Source organism: Pezoporus flaviventris, unplaced genomic scaffold (assembly GCF_033815535.1).
Source record: "Pezoporus flaviventris isolate CSIRO_AGI_PZ_B2104156 unplaced genomic scaffold, CSIRO_AGI_Pfla_v1 ptg000090l, whole genome shotgun sequence".
Lineage (NCBI taxonomy): Eukaryota > Metazoa > Chordata > Aves > Psittaciformes > Psittacidae > Pezoporus > Pezoporus flaviventris.
Window position 1 is genome coordinate 1,158,982 of NW_026892638.1, and position 22,278 is coordinate 1,181,259.

Consider the following 22,278-nt stretch of genomic DNA (forward strand, 5'->3'; position numbering starts at 1 on the left):
AAAGCAGGGTGAATGAAATCAAAACCTATTCTCTGGCTATCTGAGACCACAGGCTGTTCAGTGTTGCTGTTTGAGGCAGGCACATATGCAGATGATGGTTTTCAGTACTGTGGCTCAGTTCTCTGAAGTAAGTTTAACCTTATTTTGCCTTTATGATCATTATTTTATTCTCCTTCAGTAGTCTTAATAGCAGTTTTCAAAAGCAGAGTTACTTACTGCCTACAAAGAGACACCACTCACTCTCTCCCACAATTTACAGCTGCCTTTTTCCCTATAAAATTCCAAATTACCATTGTCTCTGCTTCCTCAGAGCAGAAAATTGTATATCACAAAATGTGTAACTTGAAGTTTATACTCAAATGGATTGTTTTTCTGAAAGAGCTGAAACAATTGGTTAAAATAAGTTAACTCAAAGTTAAAAAACAGGTAGTAACAGGAGTGAGGACATGCATTAGATAACTTTCTTGGTGCCTTCAGTGGGATGTGAGTAGGGGGATTAAAACTTGGGCAGTCTAATAATTGTTATTAATAAATCATGGTGGTTTTTTTTTTTGTTTTTCTTCTTCTGCCATTGTTTGCAATGAGAATGGTAGTAGCAGGGTGTGTGTAAATGTTAATGTTTGGGAAAGTAGTGGGAGACACTGAATGTTTTCAAAAGGGTGGTAAAAGGTGAAACAAAGAAACAAAACAATTACCTGTTTATTGTGGTGAGGTGGGGATGGAAATAGAGGAGTACAAATAATTTGTACCCTGGAATACTGAAGGAACATGGGATTGCTAATGCACCAGCGGGAGTTTGCACCGCATCTGTCAGCTTGGGAGTGGAATCCCCCAGCTGGCAAAAATTAAATGCAGTATCTTTAAAGGTGAAGTGTGTGTGTATGTCTGGGGAGGGGGAAGAAGGGAAGAATGGAATTTGTGAGGTCTGTTTGTGTGGTGTAAGGTTTTAAGAAGAAAGAATAATAAAGGACGTAGTACTGATTGATGAAATTCAACATGGTTTTGTCATAAGCAGCTGCATCAGGCTGATCTGATATTTTCCCATTATAAGATAACTGACCCTTAGATAAGGGCAGTGCAAGACACTTCATCCAAGTTGTTGCAAATTAAACATTTGATACTGTGTCTCACAGGAAATTCTTATGGAAGGAAGTTGTGAATGCTCCATCCCTGGCGGTGTTCAAGGCCAGGTTAGACAGAGCCTTGGGTGATATGGTTTAGTGTGAGGTGTCCCTGCCCATGGCAGGTGAGTTGGAACTAGGTGATCTTAAGGTCCTTTCCAACCCTAACGATTCTATGATTCTGTAAGATAAAGAAGGTGGAGATTAATATAAAGACAGTAGGGGTATATTGATATTGCAAGAACAGTTACTAGGGGCGAGAGGAAGATAACTACAAGTGGTACTCCTTGAGGATCATACTTAAGGCCAGTTCTGTTTAATATTTTGATTATAACCCTAAGAGCCAGGTGTATCCTTGTGGAACCTGTGTAAATTTGTGGACATCGTAACACTGGAAGGTGTTGGTTAGTGCTGAGGAGAATTCAGTTATTACATAGTAATATTGAAATTTCTTGTGTTTTATTTACTTCAGGTAATAAGAGCATGGTACAAACTTGTGCATTTTGGGACCAATAGGGATACATCTCTTACTAGAGACTCATCAGAGGGAGGCAGAGAGAGCATGGGTGTATAAATTACTTGTAGACTGATGGATATGAGAATGTGATTTTAGTTGGGAACATTCACCCTAAGCTTTGAGCAAGCAAAGCTGTGTATTGTACCTGAGCTTTCATAACTTGATAGTTGTGGTCTGCAGCCTCTCAGCAACCTAGGTAAGTAAATCCCAGAGGGGTCTTGTAACTTGCTAGAAACCTGATGAGAGTTATTTGGATTGTGGTTAGGCAGTTACCAACTTGTTTTCTTGAGAGGGGAACAAGTGGAGGTGGTGTTTCTCTTCAGGGTCTTCAGTGTCCTACTGAAACTATGGATAGTGGCGGAATATGGACCTCCAGAGACTTGCAGCAGTACCACCTGGAGTGAGTTTCCCAGAAACTGGGGCTGTAGTAATTTTTTAACAGCTTCCTAAATATTGTGCAGGTGAGTGTGTGTATGTTGGAATGAGGGTATGGAAAACTTTCAGGGCTTCAAATGGGAATGAGAAGGGGCTACGTGGACACCCTAAGGTGACTGAGAAAGGTTCAAGCTTGTCTCTCAATGCCTGTCTGAAACTTGTAGTTGTTCTGCTGAGTTAGTGTCTGAAAGAGTTGAAGCTTTACAGGCTTGTCCCTCACAATACTGCTCCTAATCTGAATACTTCTCAGTGCATCTGGGAAGGTCAAAGAGGTCTGTTCATCTTGAAAAAGCCCTTGAGTCAAGGCATTTCTTTTCTCTTAGTTAGGTTCAATTACTTAAGCAGTTCTGGAAACTCTTCCAACTGCTCCTGCTTTATTTGCATGACTTTATGGGGGAACACAATCAAATCAGCTTTTATATTACATGTGGAAGTCGTTTCTTTGTGCAGTTCCTTAAACAGTTTCCATTAAGCAGTTCTCTGGCTTGCTGAGCTTGTCTAAAATCTCTTGATTGTTCATGTGTAAAGAGGGATAGAGAAAGCATCTCTTGGGAAGACTGAGGGAACATGACGAATATTTGCACTGCAGTGAATTTGGGTATTTTTGTGATGTATTCCTGACACTTTTAAAGGGCACAGTGGAACTGTAGAATACCATGTCATGGCAATTGCATACTGTTCCCATGCAACTTTAAAAATGTCAGCATACAGTTATAGCATTATTGTCCACAGGGAAAGTGGAACTGGTCTAAAGGTAGGAAGTAATCCGTTCTTTGCAGCCTGTATGAAAGCATAGACTTCTATTCTTTGAGAGATCTGTATGCTGGGTCCAAAATTAGGATGCTTTTCAAACTGTATTTAAACATGGTTAGCATTTATACCGAGTGGATTTTACACTGTTTATTCCAAGAATGTCTGTTTGAGAGGCTTGTCCTTCCTGTCAGATTGTCTGAGAATAACTGCAATTCTGTGTTTATAATACACATCTTAAAGATTGTATGCAAAGCACTTTGTTGGCTTGCTGTGTGTGAGCAGTTGTTACTCATCTGGAAGATGCATCCATACAGTGCTGTTACTTCAAACTGCCATGCTTTGTCAGTACTGAATTTCTTTGCAAATCTATAATAGTATGCATAACCTGGTTGGTTGAGTGACGGCTGTTTCTTTTTGTTGGGTAAGAGAGAATGCATTCAGAAAGCCCAAGGACATTGCTGGGTAATGCAATTTTTGTGAAATATAATTTAAAGATACTCTATGAAATTACTCCATTTCAGAAATGCATTATTTTGATACATTTCTCTTTAGATGTAATTTTTGTGGCAGCAATACATTCAAATGTAATCACAACACATAAATATCATGGTTTAAAGAATAAATATTAATGAAACAGAAAATTAAATATTTGAAGCACATGCTTTTCAGTTAATTTGAGGAGCCAGTTTCTGGCTTCTAGACAGCAAAATGCTATTAACCACATCATAAATTTTTTCCTTTTAAGCCAGTGTAATTTTCAGGATTGACTAACCAAGCATAAACTGAAACATCATATATGTTGTCTTTTCTTTCACTGCTAGAAATGCATTGTTTAAGTAAATAGAACTTGAATTTAAATAGCTTTCCCCCTCCTAAATTATGCTTTTTAAACCGTAATTAGAGCAGCAAGCTGAGTCTTTTCATTTCGTAGAGTACTAAACACACCACATGGAATAAGACCATGTTGTCTTCAGGCAATCACTGGTTTCATTGTAGACAGAAAAAAGACCATCTGTGAAAGATAAAAAGCAAAATACTTGATGAAGCACTTTTCAGATGTAAAAAAAATACATGTGTGGAAGTTGTTTCTCCTATTGGAAGCAGTTCCCAATGTGGAAAAGCAAATCTTTCTCACGGAAAATCCTTCCTTATTTAATTGTAGGTGACTTTTTTTTTTTTTTTTTGTTTGGTTTAAAGTAATGTTATTGATGACCAACATTGATCTTTGACATTGGCAAAGAAATGTCTTACTGCCATGGGGCAAACATACTGTGGGAGTAGTCAGCTCTCAAGAACAGAAAATAAGTGATCTCGGAAGTTTGTAAATTATTCTCTGCTGAGAGCGGATGATTGTTTCCCATGGGAAATAAAGGGATGCTGCGCCACATAGGATATCCACAGCAGTTCTGTGCAGACATCAGAGGGGCCTCATGTCCAAAGGAGACGATCCTGAAGGTTATGTGTGGATTCTGTCTTTTTAAAGGAGTATTTGGATGCTAATTCTCTGGGAAGAGGTAGAAACATGGACTCTCAGCTTCAAGACTCAAGATCTCCTGGAAAGTAAAACTTCCACTTTGTGCTGTACGGTATATTGCTTACTGTTCTCAAAATTCACTTACTTAAGTTTCCCATGCTCCTGCCTACAGCCACTGAAGTTAGCTGAAAGTGCTCAAGGTCAAAGCTTAATTAACCTCTCTGTTTTCCTGCTAGACCAAGTCTCTCTCGTAAATGTCTCTGCTGGTTTGTTATTATTTGGGGTTGGGTTTTGTTTCTTGAACCTCTTAAAGATTCTTTGGTGAAGTGTAGGTGCCAAGGAGGGAAGGGTGCTTATATTTTCACTGTTTAATAACAATGTATTGAAGTATTCCTACAGACAGTGAGGGTTCAGCAGGTTTACCTGGGACTGGGTCAGGGAGGGCTGAGAGTAGGATATAGCATCAGGTTGCTTACAGCCACAGAGCATCCAGATGCCTGAAGACTGCTCCGTCTTGAGCAAGACAGGCATTGGTCTTTGCCTGGGCTGGGTCTGCAGAGTGCCAAGCATGCTAAGTTTTCTAGGGTTTCTGTTTCCCAGTTTTTTTCTGTCCAGCATATTTCCTCTTACTGGTCTTTATGGAGTTTGCTTGGTCATGCCAGTTCTTTGCTTGGCTGGCTATTCGTTTGTTTTTATTGCTGATTTGCTCCACATGATGTGATACTGGCTTAATGCTCTCTAGTTTAGGAGCTTATGTGTTCCATCACTGTAATGATGTCAGTGCCTGGTGATCTCTGTAGTGCACTGTTCTTTAATTCTCTTTTCTAGTTAGATGTTTAGCTTCCCTTTCAAAGAATGTCTGAAGTGATGTAAGTGCAGTAACATGCCTAAAACATAAGAAAAGTGTGATGCACTCCAGTTCAGATTTTTTCAGATCCTATCCTAGGATGGTGAGGTGGGGCAGCATCCTTCTTCTGTAACCTGTTTAGAAGTTACAGATGTCTGTATGAAGAACATTTTTGTGAGAGGTCGTTTGCTTTGCTTTGGCAGTAAATGGTCTAAGTGATGTTAGCTACTTCTAACGCAGCTCGCTCATGACACATCCCATCAGGAAAGGTGCATCCCGTCTCATTTACAGTTCCAAAGAAAGGAGTGCAGCCACACTGGGTGGAGACAGAGAGAGGGAGGAGGTGCATCAAGTCTGCATTCACAGCCACTTCCCCTCCAAGGATAAGTGGGAGCCAGAGGAACCATGTCTTGATGTTCATCCCCTTGTCCTTCAGTGAAGTGGGATATAAGCCAATGGCTGTTTCCGTGGGAGTCTGGAGCATTTGAGGCAGTGTGTCCTGAATTCATATGCTGGTTCATATGAATATGCAAGTGCAAACCTGGGCCCCATCCACATCAACATTTCCTTTCACCATTGCAGTGCTGGAGCTCAGCCTTGGGAGTAGCAGAGGAGGAGGAGCAGTAGAGGAGGAGGAGTAGTGAGGTCAGCTCCATGGCTGTGGCTGGCCTTTCAGGTGGACTTGCTCCGAGCAAGCTGAGATGACAGTGTAGCTTCCCTGCTGCCTCCACAGTAACTGCAGGCTCAAGAGGTTGACTGTCTAAAGATAAAGTAGAAATGGAAATTGGGAATTAAATGCTGGAGTCTGGCAGGCTTTTTTATCGCATGTAATATACCTGTAGCTTATCTCCACAAAAGTATGTTTGTATTACAACCTCAGTTAATTATCCCTTGGATCCATGCTGTTTTATTTCCTTCTGTCATTAAGGAACATTTTTCAAGTTCTTTTGATCTTTTGTTATTTTTTCAAATGATATATCCTCCCTCCAGGAGCTTTTGGTCAAACGCTTGGGGTTCAGCCATGTTCATTAGCATCTTCTTAATCTGCAGTCTTGTGATTCTTCAGGGATGAGTTGGCATAATTCTCTAGAACCCAGCTGAAAACACTACTGCTTATTTACAGGTACCTTGGCTGAAGAAGGTACCTGAGTAAGGAACGTTCTGAGAGGAGAAAGTGAAATAAGGGATCTATTTCATACCCAAGGGATGAGGCAATAACAGGAAATTCATGGCCTGATTTTAAGGTTCTTCAAATCAAAGGCTGCTGCAGCAATGGGTGGTTTAACTTCCTGGATCTCTGTAGGTGAGAAACATGGTGAAACAAGAATTAATTAAAACATATTTTAGTTGGCAGATAAGCTTATTTCATTATGCAACAAGAAAAGACATAAGCTGGTAGACACTGGCAAAAGAATGAAGCAAAGTTGCTCTGTCCAGCCAGCTAGCCAGCTGCCAGGGCCTTCTTGCCTTGTCCCATTGCTGGCTTTCATGTTCCCCTGTTGAATTAGCCCTGGTACTTACTGTTGGACGACCAGTGCCACTCATGAGCAGTGGCATGGAAGGGGAAAAATAACTGGACTCTCTTAATGGACATTTCATAAACTATTTCGAGGCAAGCTTCAGGATACGCATGGCTGCCCTGCAGCAGAGGAAATTAAAAACCAAAAGTTTCAGATCAGGATTTAAAGTCCTATTGAAAAGATCAGAAAGTAAAGGGTGGTAGAAAGTTCAATTCAAGAAGAGGATTTTAATACATATCCAGGGACTGGGCTGATTTGGTACTCTCTTCGCAACTTGTAGCTGCCTGGGCTGTTTTTACCTCAAAGGTGAGAGTTTTCCCAACTGCTCTGTGTTGGTTGATGTTGCTCCAGCTGAAGGCAGTGGTAAAGTGCACTCTGAAATCCACGTAATCCTGAATGCCTCTGGAATGTTCAACTGCACTGGGGCTCATGCAAGAGGTAATTAAATAAACAAGGTTTTGTTTGTACTCTAGCAGCATGTCCAGGAATAATTTGAGCACATCTACTAGAAAATGGTACATAGCCAGAGGGACTCTGAAAACACTTGGTGAGACAGTTAAAAAGTTGTGAATCATCTTGTTTGGCAGGAAGAAATTCCGAATTTTCTTTCTAAAGTATCTTAGTTTGTGTGCCTAGTTAGAGCTAGAGGGACAAATGAGCTGTAATTTTTGCCTTCTTCACAAATGCATGGTTTTCATGTGCATGGGAACTGGGAAACAGAATTAACAGAAATAATTCAGTAATGTTTTATATTTTTTTTTTCTAAATGACTGAAGTGAAGTTCAAATTCATGCATGATTTCAGCATGCTTTTGTGTGACATGAGTAGTAAGAGGCAGTAGGACTTACATATTGATCTCAAAGTGAGTAGTTGATCTTTTTCCTTGCCAAGCTGTGTGCCTTCTCAGTTCCTTCATGCTGAAGAGCTGAGAAGAGTTGAGGTGGGAAGAGGGGTGGGAAAGGATAGTTTTCCATGGTGGGATACAGTGTTTGGGTCTTTAGCTCTTGCTATGTGTTCAGTTTTTGCTAGCCAGCACTTTGTGGGAAGAGCCAGCTTTTAGCCCATTTTGCTCATCCTATGCTTTCACGTTTTTTGCTGTTGAGGTGGGGTTGGCTGTATCACAGGCCAGTCTGTGTGTTCAACCAGGCTGAAACCACTGTCTTGGTAAGATGGTGATTTCAAAGCACAAAAGAGAAATATGGCTTAAAATATAAATGTGTGTTGGGTTTCCAGCGTGCATTTGCTAATGCATGGAGCTGTGCTTGCTGGCCTGATCCAGTGCTGGCTGGAGACATGAGTGTTTTGTTGTTGGCCCTTGTGGGAGCCTGGTCAGGTCCATTGTGGGTGGCTTGCATGGGAGCACATGGAATGGTGTGCACAGGCTGTCAGAATGAGACTGAGGAAATAAATGTGGAAGAATGGGATATATTTTAAAAGGTATGAAGGAAAAGAATGGGTACTTCAAAGCATGTCCATCAGCAGTTGGATCATTTTTTGCTCCCATGGTGTATTATTTTTCCTTTTTTTTTCCTATTTTTTGTTTCCCTGTTCAGTCCTTAGACTGGGATTTTTCTCAGCAGGGACTTTGTGCTCACATGCGTTTGTGTAGTGACTGCAACAGTAGAGTCCTGATGTCAGACAGGACGTGAGAATACTATGTTATCTGATTGACATATTGTAAATCAAGTCAACGGAAAGGTAACTTTTGTTTTTTTAGTTAACAGTTACATGTCGGAATGGATGCTCATTTTATATTAATATGCCTTACTGAAGAATTTTTTCTGACCTGTGCATGTGAACAGCTCTTTCCCAAGCTTCTTAATTCCTCTGTATGTTTATATGCATGAACATTGATTGTGTTGCCATTGACAGCAAAACACTGAATGATATTTAACGACAGACCATCAAGAATGTTAATGCATGTTTTGGCACTGTGTAATACTTTCAAAGATATTTTTTTAATTTTATTCTTTCCTTTTATTGTCCCTCCCCTCTCCCCCTTTTTTTTTCTGATAAGGGCATCAGGCTTTTTTTTATTTTTATCTAGCAGTTCCAGAATTAGAAGATTCTTCAGTATTGGTTACTTTGCTATATGGGAGACTGAAAACATTTCTCCACCTTACCCGTTGTCACAGTTTGGTGATACATTAAACACAGCTTTAAAACTGCTGGTGACAAGTTAAATGAAATAGTGGCTATGTGGTGCAAAGTACTGATCTGCTGTAAACTTGATCTCAGATTCAGATTGTTTAAAACTTTTGTAGATTAATTTTTCACCAGCAGCCAGATCAGGTACTGTCTCTTTTCCTGCTGGTGACATACAGCAGGCATAAAAAGCACAAAGCTGGCATAAGCTTCTGATCGTGCACTTTCACATTAGTGAGATATCAACACTGTCAACAGCAAATATCAAATTGAGAGCCCATATCTGGGGTGGGTCAGGTTAGTGTTGCTGGATGTTACTTGTGATGTGTAAATGGTCTTGCTGCCAGCTGTGCATTTAAATTAAAGGTTAGTATTGCCAGCCTGTGCTGAGGAAGAAGTTAGTGGATGCTTTAATTCTTTATGATTTGCAGAGTCACTGGGGATTTCTTGCTCTTGGCTGAGTTCCTGCAGCCACCTACTCGTGATCATATAAAGTGTCTGAGCTTCTGTGCTTGGCAGTAGATTACCTTTCTGAAATGGCTGATTATTTGTTATACTATGATTATGTGTCTTTTGATTTTCCATTGTAAATTAATCCCTACAGTACCCTAGTTGTTCCTTTCCTCCACCATCACCCTGTATACTGGTACAGCAGTGCAGTATGAAAACTACATGACACGTGCATCACAGCATTATGCTTTTTTTGACTGCCTTTTTGTGACCTAAGATTGTGCCAGGCTTCCTGTGCAAACTTGGTGACCGTAAGCTCCTGCTGTGTTGGTGCTTGACATCTCTTCAGGCATGGTGCTTTGCAGCAGGGGTGAAGAGCTGACAGAAGCTAAACAAAAAGCAGAGGAGAGGGTTAGGTGAGGGGATGCAACAGGAGAAACAGGACTGAGGAGGGTATTTTTTTGTGATAAGAGGATGCTATAGGATATAAGGACTTGGGACCTGCATTCTGGGCATATTGCATGTGCACTGAGTGAAATGCATCAATACATCTAATACATGTTTCTTTTTAAAGTAAATAATATTAGAGTCAATTTAACAGTGAAGAGCAGCATAGAGACTTGCAGACATATATATATCATTGCCTTTTACTGGGTTTCTTCATTTTAGAGGGATTGTATTTTGTTTTGCAGTAAATAAGCAGTATCTTAGATGCCTGCTTTTTCTTTTTCTTTTTCTTTTTCTTTTTCTTTTTCTTTTTCTTTTTCTTTTTCTTTTTCTTTTTCTTTTTCTTTTTCTTTTTCTTTTTCTTTTTCTTTTTCTTTTTCTTTTTCTTTTTCTTTTTCTTTTTCTTTTCCTTTTCCTTTTCCTTTTTCTTTTTCTTTTTTTTTTTCAATTCTGCTGGATTCTAATTCCTTTTCCTGGGGCCTGATCTTTCAGTTTTCAACAAGAAACATGATCTTCTGGCTGTGGCTGTGAAGAGGGTGAGCTTGTGTTGAGGCTAGTGAGGAGACAGAACGTGTAGCTTTGGGAAATGCAGTTTCAGGAAGTCCAGGTACAGCAAATGTACTTCAGTTTGTCACCAAGGAAGGAGTATTATGATAAGCTTGACTGAAAACCTACAAGGTTTAAGGCTGATCTCCTGTAGAATCCAACAAGATGAAATACAGGCCATATCTCTCCTTCTGTCCAAAGCAAATAAAATAAGTAATCCATTTGTGAAGTCATTAGCAGGTTGGAGCTCAGCTTGTGCATGAAAACAGCTGTACAGAAGTGGAGGCTGCAGTGAATTCCTTAGCGCGGCCTTCTCTGGCACATTGCTGTCCATTTCATCTCACCCAGCTATTGTATTATCAGGGCCAAAGAATGTTAAGCCCTAAAAACCCCAAAGTAGGTACCAGCTGTGGAAGGTGGAGAGGCCAGGCAGGGAATTTTTGGATGGGAAGAAGATCCCAGTGTTGTGTGTTAGGTAACTGAGTGAGGGGTGCTTTCAGAACAGGGTGGACAAAACCTCTCTGATGAATAAACTGGCAGTGTCGATCCTGCTGTGAGGCATGGGGGTCAGCTAATTGACTCCTTAGGATCTCTTCCAACCTTCTTGTTCTTTTCTGCCTTGAGTATACTTTTGTCATCTGTTTGGATGTAACAGAATGCTTGATTTTTTTTCCAGTTTATTTGGGCTACTTAGCAGACAAAAAGGTGGTAATAGCTTCTACCAATACTTACTTTTCTTTTTAAAAAGACACTGCATCTAAGCCAAAGTTATGACTTTGCTGATATTTCATATCAAAAGAGGGATCTTGCTAGAAGCATCCTTCAGATTATATTCTGGGAGCAAATGTTACTGAATACTTTTTTCAGAGAGCTGCCTCAGCTGCTTAGTTGTTGGGCTTCCTTGTGCTGTCTTGCGTTAAGTGGATGTGGGGGAGATGCTTCTTACTTGTGCCCAGAGGTATCTGTGAAAGTACTTCCTCAGTATTTCTGACAAATGTGCCTCACACTGAGGAAGTACCTACAGATAGATACTTGGCTCATAAAGCTGATGTTATTTGGAGTATCTGCTGTGGCACGTTTCCTGTGTGCAGGCACTGTGTTGTGCAAAGGCGTGGAGGCTGAAGGGTGGTGTTTGACCTGATGTGAATGAGTGAGGTTCTTGGTGTGCTGGTGGAGTTTGTCAGTGTAAGTCAGCACAGGACTGGCTCTTCTCAAAGCAGCCATACGTGCATATTTATTTTTCAGAAAAATCTACGTGTAGGCTTTTGGGCAACGTGTAATACTAAATACGTCCGTCTCATCACATACCTCGTCTGTATGTGGAATTATGCTTTTTCTGTTACTGTGGATAGAAAAGAAATTAATCGTACTCAGTTGCTTCTTCTCTTTACTCATTCAATTGAGGAGCCCCAACCCCCCCTTTTTTGTTTAATAAGTTTTTAGCTATACAGTTGGATAGTTAATGCTTATAGAGAACTGCTTAGCTTTTATCTCCTATTTTGTTTTTCGGTTTGTTACCTCCTTTCCTTTTCCTTTGTTACTCCTTTCATTGTGCATTTAGCCTTGAATTCCATTGCATTCCATTCAAATAGGGCACATGCTTTCTTAAACAAATCCTTGACAATGTTAACTGCAATCTGTTGACAAGAACTGTCTGGTGGATGTTACAAAAATACACTCAACATTAGGCGTGCATATAACTTTGTTCTTGTTATTAATAATATGAGTATGGTTGTTTTGTGTTTATTTACAGTTTTCCCACTGCTTTCTTGGTGCCTTTTGTGTAGGATTGTTTGTAGCTGCAGCTAAGATGCAGCAAAGGTATTGAAAACTGTATGGCTGCTCAGGGAAAATACTTGCCACTATTCTTGTCTAAAGACAAGTACAATATAATTAAACTATTCACCTTAAAATACAGAGATTTTCTGAAGCTGGTCTTTTGAACAGTGATGGAATATTTATGTTAAATTGTAGTGGCTACTGGCAACTTAAGTAGAGGAAAGAAGCCCAATTATTGTTAGCAATACTTGGGGGCTTGCATTTACTTTGAGATGTTGGGACTTGCATTTTGGGAACAAAGAAACCATTCTTTTTTGCACATACATATTAGAGCATGTAATTACAAATGTGGTGTCTCTTTGTAATGGTGTATTTAAAGATAATATCCTTGAAGATGCTGGATAAAGCATTATTCCTCGAGGTATTGTTTTGCTTATATAGTTTGACAAGGACATTTTTAGCTTCTTTAGAATGTATTATTTTTATGGTAAAAGGCTGTTGGGAAAACAGGTTTATCCAGGCAGTGTATGCAAGGATAGGGGCAAGCTCTTGAAGTTTTTAGTGTTACCCAGGATGATGGGCTGGGTCTGGAAGTCCACTGAAGGTCCTTTTGCATTGCACGTGTTTTGCTGGGGCAGGTTGCTGGTGAAGAAGATAGTGTGTGAATTCATATAAATGAATTCAAAGTGGAAGAAGCTCACTTAAGGTTGAAGTTATTAGTGCGTGGGATGACTTGCAGCAGAGTATGGGTCAGGCACACTGGAAGTGCCACAGTTGACCCATTATCCATCCCTTCCTGCTGGCCTGGATACTGCCATGCCTCAACCGTGAGGGTTTGCTACTTCCTTTCCTCTCTTCTCCTCACAGTCAGCCTGCCCCAGCCCCTTGCTGGTGCAGAAAAAGGTCAGAGCAGCACTGTAGGTGGAAGCTCCTCTCCAGAGGCTTTGGGGAGTCTGGTCTTTGCTGCTCTCTACGTGGGGTGTAGGGCTTGAGACCCTGCTCCTATATGCCTGATCTAGCTCTTGAGTGCCCTAGAGAAACAAAAGGAAAACCTGTTTCATTGCTTTGAAGGAGTGCATAGACCTATAAATCCTGTTAAAAACACAAACCTTCCTAATCTCCTCCTTGGCGTTGGTGCCAGGTTAGTGTTTTCACTGGTAATAAAAGGTATGCTTACTTTTATGGATCCCAGACAGATCAAAGCTGCCAAGTACTTGATTAGCCACAAGTTTAATACATTTACAGCTGAGTTGATGTCTCTTAATGCTGCCATAGCGGCAGCCTCTTCTCCCCCATTTCTCCCACATGCCTCTTTTATTTCAAGGATTGCAATGATAATGTTGGCTGTCATTAAATTCATGGCAAAACTCCACCTGGCTTCAGTGGAGCAAGGGTTTCTCCCGTGGTTGTCGTCTTCTGTCAGCTTCTTTTTGCAGACATAGAGGTTGATGTGGCTGCCTGAAGTTCTCTGCTGTTACAGTCCTGGGTGGCATTTGAGGGATCTTCAATTCCTGTGTGTCACTGTGATTGTTGGGTGGAGTTGGGTACTTGTTTTGAACACCATTTACAGGTGTAAATGTGAGTAAGGTAATAGCTGTCTGGTCTCAGTAAGTGCCCTTTGACTTTAAAACTTGCTCATTTTCCAAGTTTGTGAGGATATATAAAAGCTTGTTAGTGAGAGGAAAGAGTGGGAGAGAGGTTGAACTGTTGTTAAATAGTGAACTTGTGAAAATGGTATCAAAGACACCTACCAACTAGTGGATTGTCAGGAATCTTGTTCAGTGAAGTCCTCTGGGGCCATGCTGTTTTCAGGCCACTTGCCTGAAAGCTTGGCTGGTTTTCTAAAGATGAGTCACCTGTGTGACTTACCTAGTTTGGGTTTTGGTACCTTGAGGATGAATGTTAAGCCTAACTTGGTTCTGTATTTAGAAATGGAGAAGAAACATGCTAATTGGGATGTATTTCCAGCTTCAGTGTCTGGAACAAGCTCAGAACAAACATTGCTCTGTAGCAGCACAGTGTCCCCATTTCAGGTAGTGAGTATATCATAACACGCTTGTGAGGTGGGCTGATGCCAGCATTATGAAGTTTAACCACGCCAAGTGCAAGGTCCTACACCTACCTGGGTCGGAGATATCTCAGGCACAGCTACAGGTTGGGCAGAGAAGAGATTCAGAGCAGCCCTGCGGAGAAGGACTTGGGGGTGTTGGTTGATGAGAAAATGAACAAGAGCCGGCTGCAGTGTGTGCTTGCAGCCCAGAAAGCCAACCGTATCCTGGGCTGCATCAAAAGGAGCGTGACCAGCAGGTCAAAGGAGGTGATCCTGCCCCTCTACTCTGCTCTTGTGAGACCTCACCTGGAGTATTGTGTGCAGTTCTGGTGTCCTCAACATAAAAAGGACATGGAACTGTTGGAACAAGTCCAGAGGAGGGCCACGAGGATGATCAGGGGACTGCAGCACCTCCCGTATGAAGACAGGCTGAGAAAGTTGGGGCTGTTCAGGCTGGAGAAGAGAAGGCTGCATGGAGACCTCATAGCAGCCTTCCAGTATCTGAAGGGGGGATACAGGGATGCTGGGGAGGGACTCTTCATTAGGGACTGTAGTGACAGGACAAGGGGTAACGGGTTAAAACTTAAACAGTGGCAGTTTAGATTGGATATAAGGAAGAAGTTCTTTACTGGTGGTGAGGCACTGGAATGGGTTGCCCAGGGAGGTTGTGAATGCTCCATCCCTGGTAGTGTTCAAGCCAGGTTGGACTAAGCCTTGGGTGACATGGTTTAGTGTGAGGTGTCCCTGCCCATGGTAGGGGGGTTGGAACTAGATGATCTTAAGGTCCTTTCCAACCCTAACTATTCTATGATTCTATGATTTGTTGGGTTTGCTTTTTAGCACTGATACATGAATGAGTGGTTAATTGCGTACTTTTAAATGCTGATAACCGTAATTTTAATCTCTTCATGCTTTAGTGATAGGTCCCTATCACAGTTCTTCAGCAGACTTCAGAAGGTGTTTTGGTTGGGCCTTGCAGAATGGGGCAGCAATCACTGGAGAAGTGCTTTTACCAGATACAGTGAGAGTGATACTGAGCAAATACTTTCTGTGAGCATGAATTTCTCATGGAACTCCGGCAAATATGTTTCCCTGTTTACAAGCAGTATTTAATTGTTGTAATAGTCTAGTGGATGTATGTTTTGATTGAGAGCACTCAGGCTCTGCCAAAAAGTTTTGTTACAGAGAGGTAGCAGCTCCCCAAAAGCTCTGGGAAAGCCCCATGAAGCAGAGAGGAATTGCTTTGGTGGAGGGATACATTACAGAGTGTCATTGCAAGATCCAGCCCCCTTATCTCCTTCCTGTGTGCCTTGCTAGGAAAGGAGGAGGAGGACGGAGCTGGACTCACTCCCACTTTTGTTGCTGAGTTCATTTATCTGCAGAGGAAAGATCTGTCCAGGTAGTTCCTGCTTCAACCTGCTCCCTGGGCTGGGCTGGCCTTGCCTGCGGGAGCCAGGAAATAAATGCCTCTTCAGGGAACGGATATAATGGAAACATATAAATGGTCCCTCAGATTTAAGCTAGTAAAATAAGCCCTTTTCTCACAGGGCTAATGTATGGCTTCTGGGTTTCTGCCTAGGTGAACCAGTTATGTATGCACAAAGAAGAGGAGAGAGATCAAGTTCGTACATGTTTCTGAAGCTCTGTTTCAGTTTTCTAACACTGAGCTTTACCGATTGCTACAAAACGTAATAATCCAAAGCAGAATACACTAGACTATTTCAGTTGGAAGAGACGTAAAATGATCATCTAGGCCAACTGCATGACCAGTTCAGGGCTGACCAAAAGTTAAAGCATGTTATTAAGGGTATTGTCGAAATGACTGTTAAACACTAATAGGCTTGGGGCATCGACCACCTCTCTGTTCCACTGTTTGACGAAAATAGTTGTGGCACTGAAATTATGTTTTATTTACAATATATATATTTTTCAGCACTTTGTATATTATTCTTTCCAGGCTGTTCTTATATTGCCTAGGACACCGTAAGTGGTGCGTTTTGGTTTGTTTCTTTTTCTTTTTTGCTTGTACTAAAGTCCTCTGCATCAGTCTCTTCCCCAGACCTTCATGTGATAAGTGCTGGGTGTATCATTCTTGGGAGAAGTTTCTGGCCCAAAGCTCTTCAATGTGTTAAACGAAATTGTGGAGGACATGTACAGTCATTACGAGTAAGATTGGCAGCTCTCAATAAAACAGCATATTGTCTGTGTGCAGAGCTGCTTAGCACAGTAAGTCAATGCCCTTGAGTGATCTGCATCTAAATGCAGCTAAAGGTGGGGTCATACATCCAAAAACAGAGTGCAAAGAACTAAATAAACTCGCAGACTTTTTCCTCATTTCCTCTTCCTCCTTCTCCACCCTGAAAGGCTGCATTTTGGTCTGGCTCAGAAGCAGGATGAATCCTTCTGCCTTTTCCAGCTGCAGAGTCTGGAGGAGGGTCACAGCATGCATGACTGTCTCCAAGTATTTTTCTACCTATGAGTTTTCTAGAATGGACTGCAGATGATCTTTGTTTGAAGGAAAAAAAAAAATAAATTAAATAGTTAAATAGTTTTGGTAACAAAGTTGGCTCTACACAGAGGAAATGAACAGAGTGCTAATTACAGTGCTGTCTCAGGGCAGCTTGCTTCACAGCTGTCAAAAAGAATAGGAAAGCACCTTTGAGGTGTGCATAGACATACACAGACACCTTTTGTGGCAGCAATTAAAGCATCCTCAGAGTTCAGTGGTATTTTTGTTTTCACGTATGTAGTGGACGAGCCTCTGCCAGCAGTGTTTGGAGGGAAGTACAAGTGATAGTAACAGTGGGAAAGACTGATCTGCCAAACAAATGTATTTTGTCAGCAAATGGATTGTGAGTGCAGCTATCCCCATCAGAGTCACATCTGTTTGTGATACTGTCTAGCTGCTTTACAGGATCTTTGTTTTAATTAGTTTGTATGTATATGTAAGGATGTAGGTTATATGTATGGTACGTATGCAGCTTATCTAATAATTATATTAACTGTACAATAACTTTATAGAAATCTAAAAAAAGATTTTGCAAATGTAGGGAAGGGTTGATCAAACATGAGGTTCTTCTTTCTGTCTTATGACTGCATTTCTTTAGCAGCATATGGATCCTGAATGCTTTTGTTGGAGGTATCACTTTACTTTCAGACCTGGCATTAAATAGATGTAATTCAGCACCAAAGGAAAACAGTTCTGAAGGAAAAGACACTTAATGTAGATCTGAAGCCAGGGTGAAGGCTGTAGCTGAAAGGAGAGGGTGAAGGGAGACGGAAGAACTGATGTGTGGTAGAAGTTGTCCTGTGAGAAGGCAGGCAGCAGGGTGGCTGGCTTGGGACACGGCTGTACAGGACAAGTGTTGTGCAAAGTATTGGAGGGATGGGAAGGGATGAGTTAAGGGGTGAACTCCAGCGGCAGTAGGATGCAATTGTGAAAGATTTTCAGGAGGTGAGAAAGGAAGATGACATAACTGCACCAGGGGTGCAGTTGAGGAGGAGTAGGTGAGAAGAAAAAAGATCCTTTGAAACTAGAGCAGAAGGCATTTGTGGTGGCCTGAACAGCAAACTGATGCATGTTTAAGTAGTTGCAGCAAGGATGAAGTTGATGGAACTGAGCAACATGAAATGCGAACGTCTGAAGAGAGGATGGAGATGATGACAGGAGCTTGTCCTTTGAGAAATAACTGTTTCTGATGCCAGGTGTGGTAACCACGCAGCATCAAAAAAGGTGTAGCATAGTCCCCTGTGAAAGTTACTTTCTCTGTTATCTTTGAATCCTCTCTAGTAATACAGGGTTTCACCCTCTTTTTGGACCACATGGGATTCTCAAAATGAATCACTTAATTGCTTGGCCACATACAAGCTAGCTGCCGATTTGCCTTCCTTCTGTAAAATCTTTGGTTAAGTTAGCAGCAATTTCTTCTTCTGGAGGGTTGAAAGGAGTGGATTATGAAAAACTTTTATTCTAGGCGCATGAGCTTTCCACTCTTTTTTCCTTAATCCATTATAAGACAAGGAGTTATGAAATTCTCCCTCATGCCTGCACATTATGCAGTCCAACCAGTTCAAGATGTTCCTCTGTCCTCACTGATTCTAAGGTAACATTTTAAGAAAAGGAGCAGTATACAATTTGAGTTTGATTTCCCTCACCTCCCCCCCCTAGAGTTAGGCTTAAGAAATCAGTAATACTACTACAAAATTTCTCCCTTGTTTCACATAGTGCAAAGAAAACGCAAAAGCTGTTGGGCTGTATAGTCCTTCAGCTTAGGGGTCCAGAGGGTATGGAGGTGGTTTAGCAGCTGTGGCCACAAGTGCCTGTGTGGGAGAAATCCTTCTGCACTCCTGTGTATCATGCTGCTGTTAGGCACGCACCAGAGCAGACTCTGCAATGTCTTCAGGGTCTTACCCGGTTCTTACTTCCCCCAAATAGCCATCCAGACAGAAAGGGCTATTCACAGCTAACATAGAAGGATTAAAAAACTTAAATATTCTGGACAGAACAGTGCAAAACCCGAAGAGAAATAGGAGAAAACACTTGGCAGTTACAACAAAACTTTAGGCTACTTAAAAAAGGTGCATTATCAGTTTCTGGGGATGTCAGGCATGTTTGCTCTTGATACTGGACTCCTAATATTGTTTACATCTATCCTTAAAGAAACAGTCCTATCTAAAGAAGATTTTGTGCCTGAAACTAGCCTTTGCCTCTTTACACATACTTAAAAAGACTTGCCTGTATTTAAGAGGAAAACAAATGCAGGGTTCACATTGTTACAAGTGACCAGAAAGATGTCCTTGGGGAAGGAAGGTGAAGATGTTATGCTGGGGGGGAGCAAGACTCTCACTGCAGTAAAATGTATGTTTGCTGTATAATAAACAGGGAAGGAGCTGCTGGGTGCTTGACAGGACTGTCAGGGGCATAACTGCAGTTTCCAAACCACTGAAATTTCTGTGCTGCTGAATTGTGCTTTGGTTTTTACCAGACTTGTTTATGGAGCTGGTGGAGCCAGTGCTGTACTAACTGTTTGGAATAGAGGCAAGGCAGGCGTCGTTTGGAGGTGTGAATGTCTGAGGTATTACTCTTCTGTAGTGTGTTTTCCAGAAAACACCATTTCTGCCAGATGTTGGAGCAATTCTGTCTTAGAACAACCGTGGCAGCTGTTGAGGCACAGTGGAGCACACTATCCTCCAAGAAAATGCAACTTCCATCTAAATTTCCTCCCTCAGACATGTCAGACATTTGTTATTGTTTGCTGATTCTCAGATTGCTTTCCTGTTCCTTTGTGAAGCTATTGTATGACAGATTTTTCTTGGCTGGTTGCTTTCTATTTACTATAAAGAAACCCACAGGCAGATATCTGGGAATTAGTATTCTTTGAAACCAGCATAGTCAGTTGTAGAATTATCAGTGCTTATGTTTTGTAAAATTGATTCTAAGATAACTTCAAGCACTTCTGATTTTTTTTTTTTTTTAAACCACAGTGTGGTTTTTGAATAACAAAATACTTGGGTTCACTGACTCACTTTTTCCAATGCATTTCAAATAAAAAGTTATATTTGGATCAGGATGAAAGGAATTAGTTGAAAGGCATTATTTAAAAGGCATTTTTTAAAATCATCTTTGCTTGTCAGCATAAAACTAGTGTTATTTTCTACGTGGAAGTAGAAAACTGCAGATTTGTGGTTTGGATCACAGCCTCTGTATAGTATTGTTGAAAAGGTTGTAATAAATTTGCGTCTGAAATACATTGGAGATGAGAAATTCACTGCATGCTTCTGAAAGCCCTTTCATTTTCCAGGGACAGGTGACTATACATGCAAAATTTGACAAAGATATTTACCTCCCAAAGGATGCTGAGTTTTACTTTGTTTACGATGGATCCCTGAAGAGGCATGTAATGTTTGCAGAGCGAGTTAGTGACAGTGCTCTTCGGTCTATTGTTCCAGGTGAGTGTTAACTACTGTTCACATTTTTGCTCTCTTTGCTGTGCCCTACATCCATGTCAAAGCTGGGCACAACTGGATGATTTGGTACAACTCTGGTTTATGGCTCTGTAATGGAGGAAATGCAGGAATTGAATGATGGTCTTTAAGGATCCAGGCTGAGTTTGGCTGACTATAGGTGTTCCTGCCTTTCATAGCAATGAACCGTGATACCAGCGCAGTATCAGGTGTAGACAGTGTTACTGGGCTTGCGCAGTTGGGTGTGCATTAAAGTGCAGTCTTAAAGGATGGCATAATTTTCAGTGTGAATGAATTCTGTTCCACGACTGTTCGTCTCCAGGCATCCTAATGCCTCAAAAGCAATGTTTTTGTCTGAGCCTTCCCTTGGTGAAGCAACCAGCCCAGCTTCCAAGGCCCTCGTGGTGGAGGCATGAGGTGCTTGGAGCTCTGCTGGAGCTATACTCAGTACAGAGGTGTCAGTGAAACTGTTCCAGTGGTGCCTTGCTGCAAACGGGGGGATTTATTTTGCCTCTCAGCTGGCTCTCTGCCTTGGCGTTTTTCCCCTTATGGATGTAACCCCGGTTGTCGTCTTTATTGTGTGCTTTGTGACCTTTCCATTTGTGTGAGTAGGTGGCTATAGACATGGTGTACCTGTGCAATAGGATCTGCTTGTTATTTTTTCTTGTTTTCTAAATGGGATTTAGAGTCTGAAAATAACTACTGAGTATAAAAAGGGAGTTTGCTGCTGTTACATAGTGGCTCCTTTGATCCTGTGAATGATAAATGATTGTTGGATTACAACTGGAGAAAATGCAATGCTAGGCTTATTCCAGGACAGCAAAGTTTTGTGGGTTTTTGATATTTTTTTTTTTTAAGAGGCCTGAAAAGACACTGTTAAATGATTGCTTCTGAGCAATGAATAAGAACAGGAGGCTGCAAGTAACACTTAATCCTCTGCCTGTTCCCAGCAGATGCCATTAACAGATGAAAATCAAGTGTGAGGTTAAAATATAGTCCTGCTGATCTTAGTGCTGTTTCATAGTGGCCAAATTAAACATAAGGGAATGTAGAGCACTTTAAAAACAACTGCAGATGTGGTAAGTACATGCTTCCTTCTGCAGTTGCTAGATTGCATATATACTTGTAGTCGTTAAGGGATATTTTTGGGAATTTAGATTTGCACCCATAGTATGTCATGATTAGCAATCCTGTGAGAGTTACAGCTTGCATTTCTTAGATACATGATAACCACCCTCGCTTAGATCTCAAAGTAGGAGGAGGAATGCACAAGGTGCTTAAGAGGTTTGAGAGACAAACTACCTTGGACTTTGAGGGTCCCAACTATAAGTTTGAGAGTTGATACAGCACTTAGTCAAGTCTGCTGGAAGCATGAATCATGCATTAGTTAAAAGCTTCTAGGTTTTGGCCTACATGGAGACGCCAAGTAGGTACGAAATGGGTGTTAAATAGATACATTATTCAGAGTTTGTGCTGCAGGTCACTGTGCCACTCTTGTAATGAGTATCTCATTTTTCGTAGTTCTTATCCAAGAACCTTCAAGTTTTTGATTTGTGGGATTTCATATTGATATAGTTATCTCTTCTTTCCATTGTTGTTAAAGAGCCTTCACCTAGAAAGACTGTTCTTGATTTAAGTATGTCAGTATAACTGGGAGGACTGGCAATTCACAGTCTAGTCAAGTCCAAGTTCATCACCAGAAATGGTTGGTGGATGCCCTACAACAAATAGATGTGATTAGAGGAAAGAATGAAATAATGCTGGATAAGTAGTCACAGCTCTTAGAGGCAGGGGGGAATGAGGAAAAACTGCTGTATTTTCTGAACATAGGAATTGTTAGTGAATAATCTGCATTATAATTACAGGTCATGGATGCCAAGAAGCAGTTGCTGTCTCTGTGTTAATGTACACAAGGGGATACTCACCTGTGGTCCTCGGCAGCTGTCCCGTCAATTACAGGGAGAATCTGTCTTGCAAATTGTCTCACTTTCTGGTTGATCATGCAGAATGTGTCACTGCCGCTAGTCATGAGCTGTTGCTGGATAAATTTGGGCTAAGGACAAAAGATCTGCAGTCCCTTGATAACGATTTGATGATGGCTGTTGCTTATGAAGAGTTGCCATCGACTTGGAACATCCTTGGAAGCTGCTCAGAAGGTGGTAAAGTTTGATTTTCAGTTGGAAAACTTTTAACAGTGGTTTTGCTCACAGTTCAGAGCAGGGTGTCTCAT

At 41.2% G+C, this 22,278-nt stretch overlaps 1 protein-coding gene across 6 annotated transcripts in view; it reads left to right on the forward strand.

Annotated features, from left to right (window-relative positions):
* Positions 1–22,278, forward strand: part of ARHGEF28 (Rho guanine nucleotide exchange factor 28) — a 125,444-nt gene that overhangs the window by 8,209 nt on the left and 94,957 nt on the right. For 2 of the 6 annotated variants that reach the window (XM_061475751.1, XM_061475753.1), the window contains exons 3-4: positions 19,886–20,033; positions 21,914–22,207. In XM_061475751.1, coding sequence (XP_061331735.1) covers positions 19,886–20,033; positions 21,914–22,207 — 442 coding nt within the window. Of the gene's footprint in view, positions 1–18,744; positions 18,895–18,923; positions 18,943–19,885; positions 20,034–20,611; positions 21,128–21,913; positions 22,208–22,278 lie in introns of those variants that run through there. The other 4 variants (XM_061475756.1, XM_061475755.1, XM_061475754.1 and 1 more) reach the window with 4 other exon arrangements.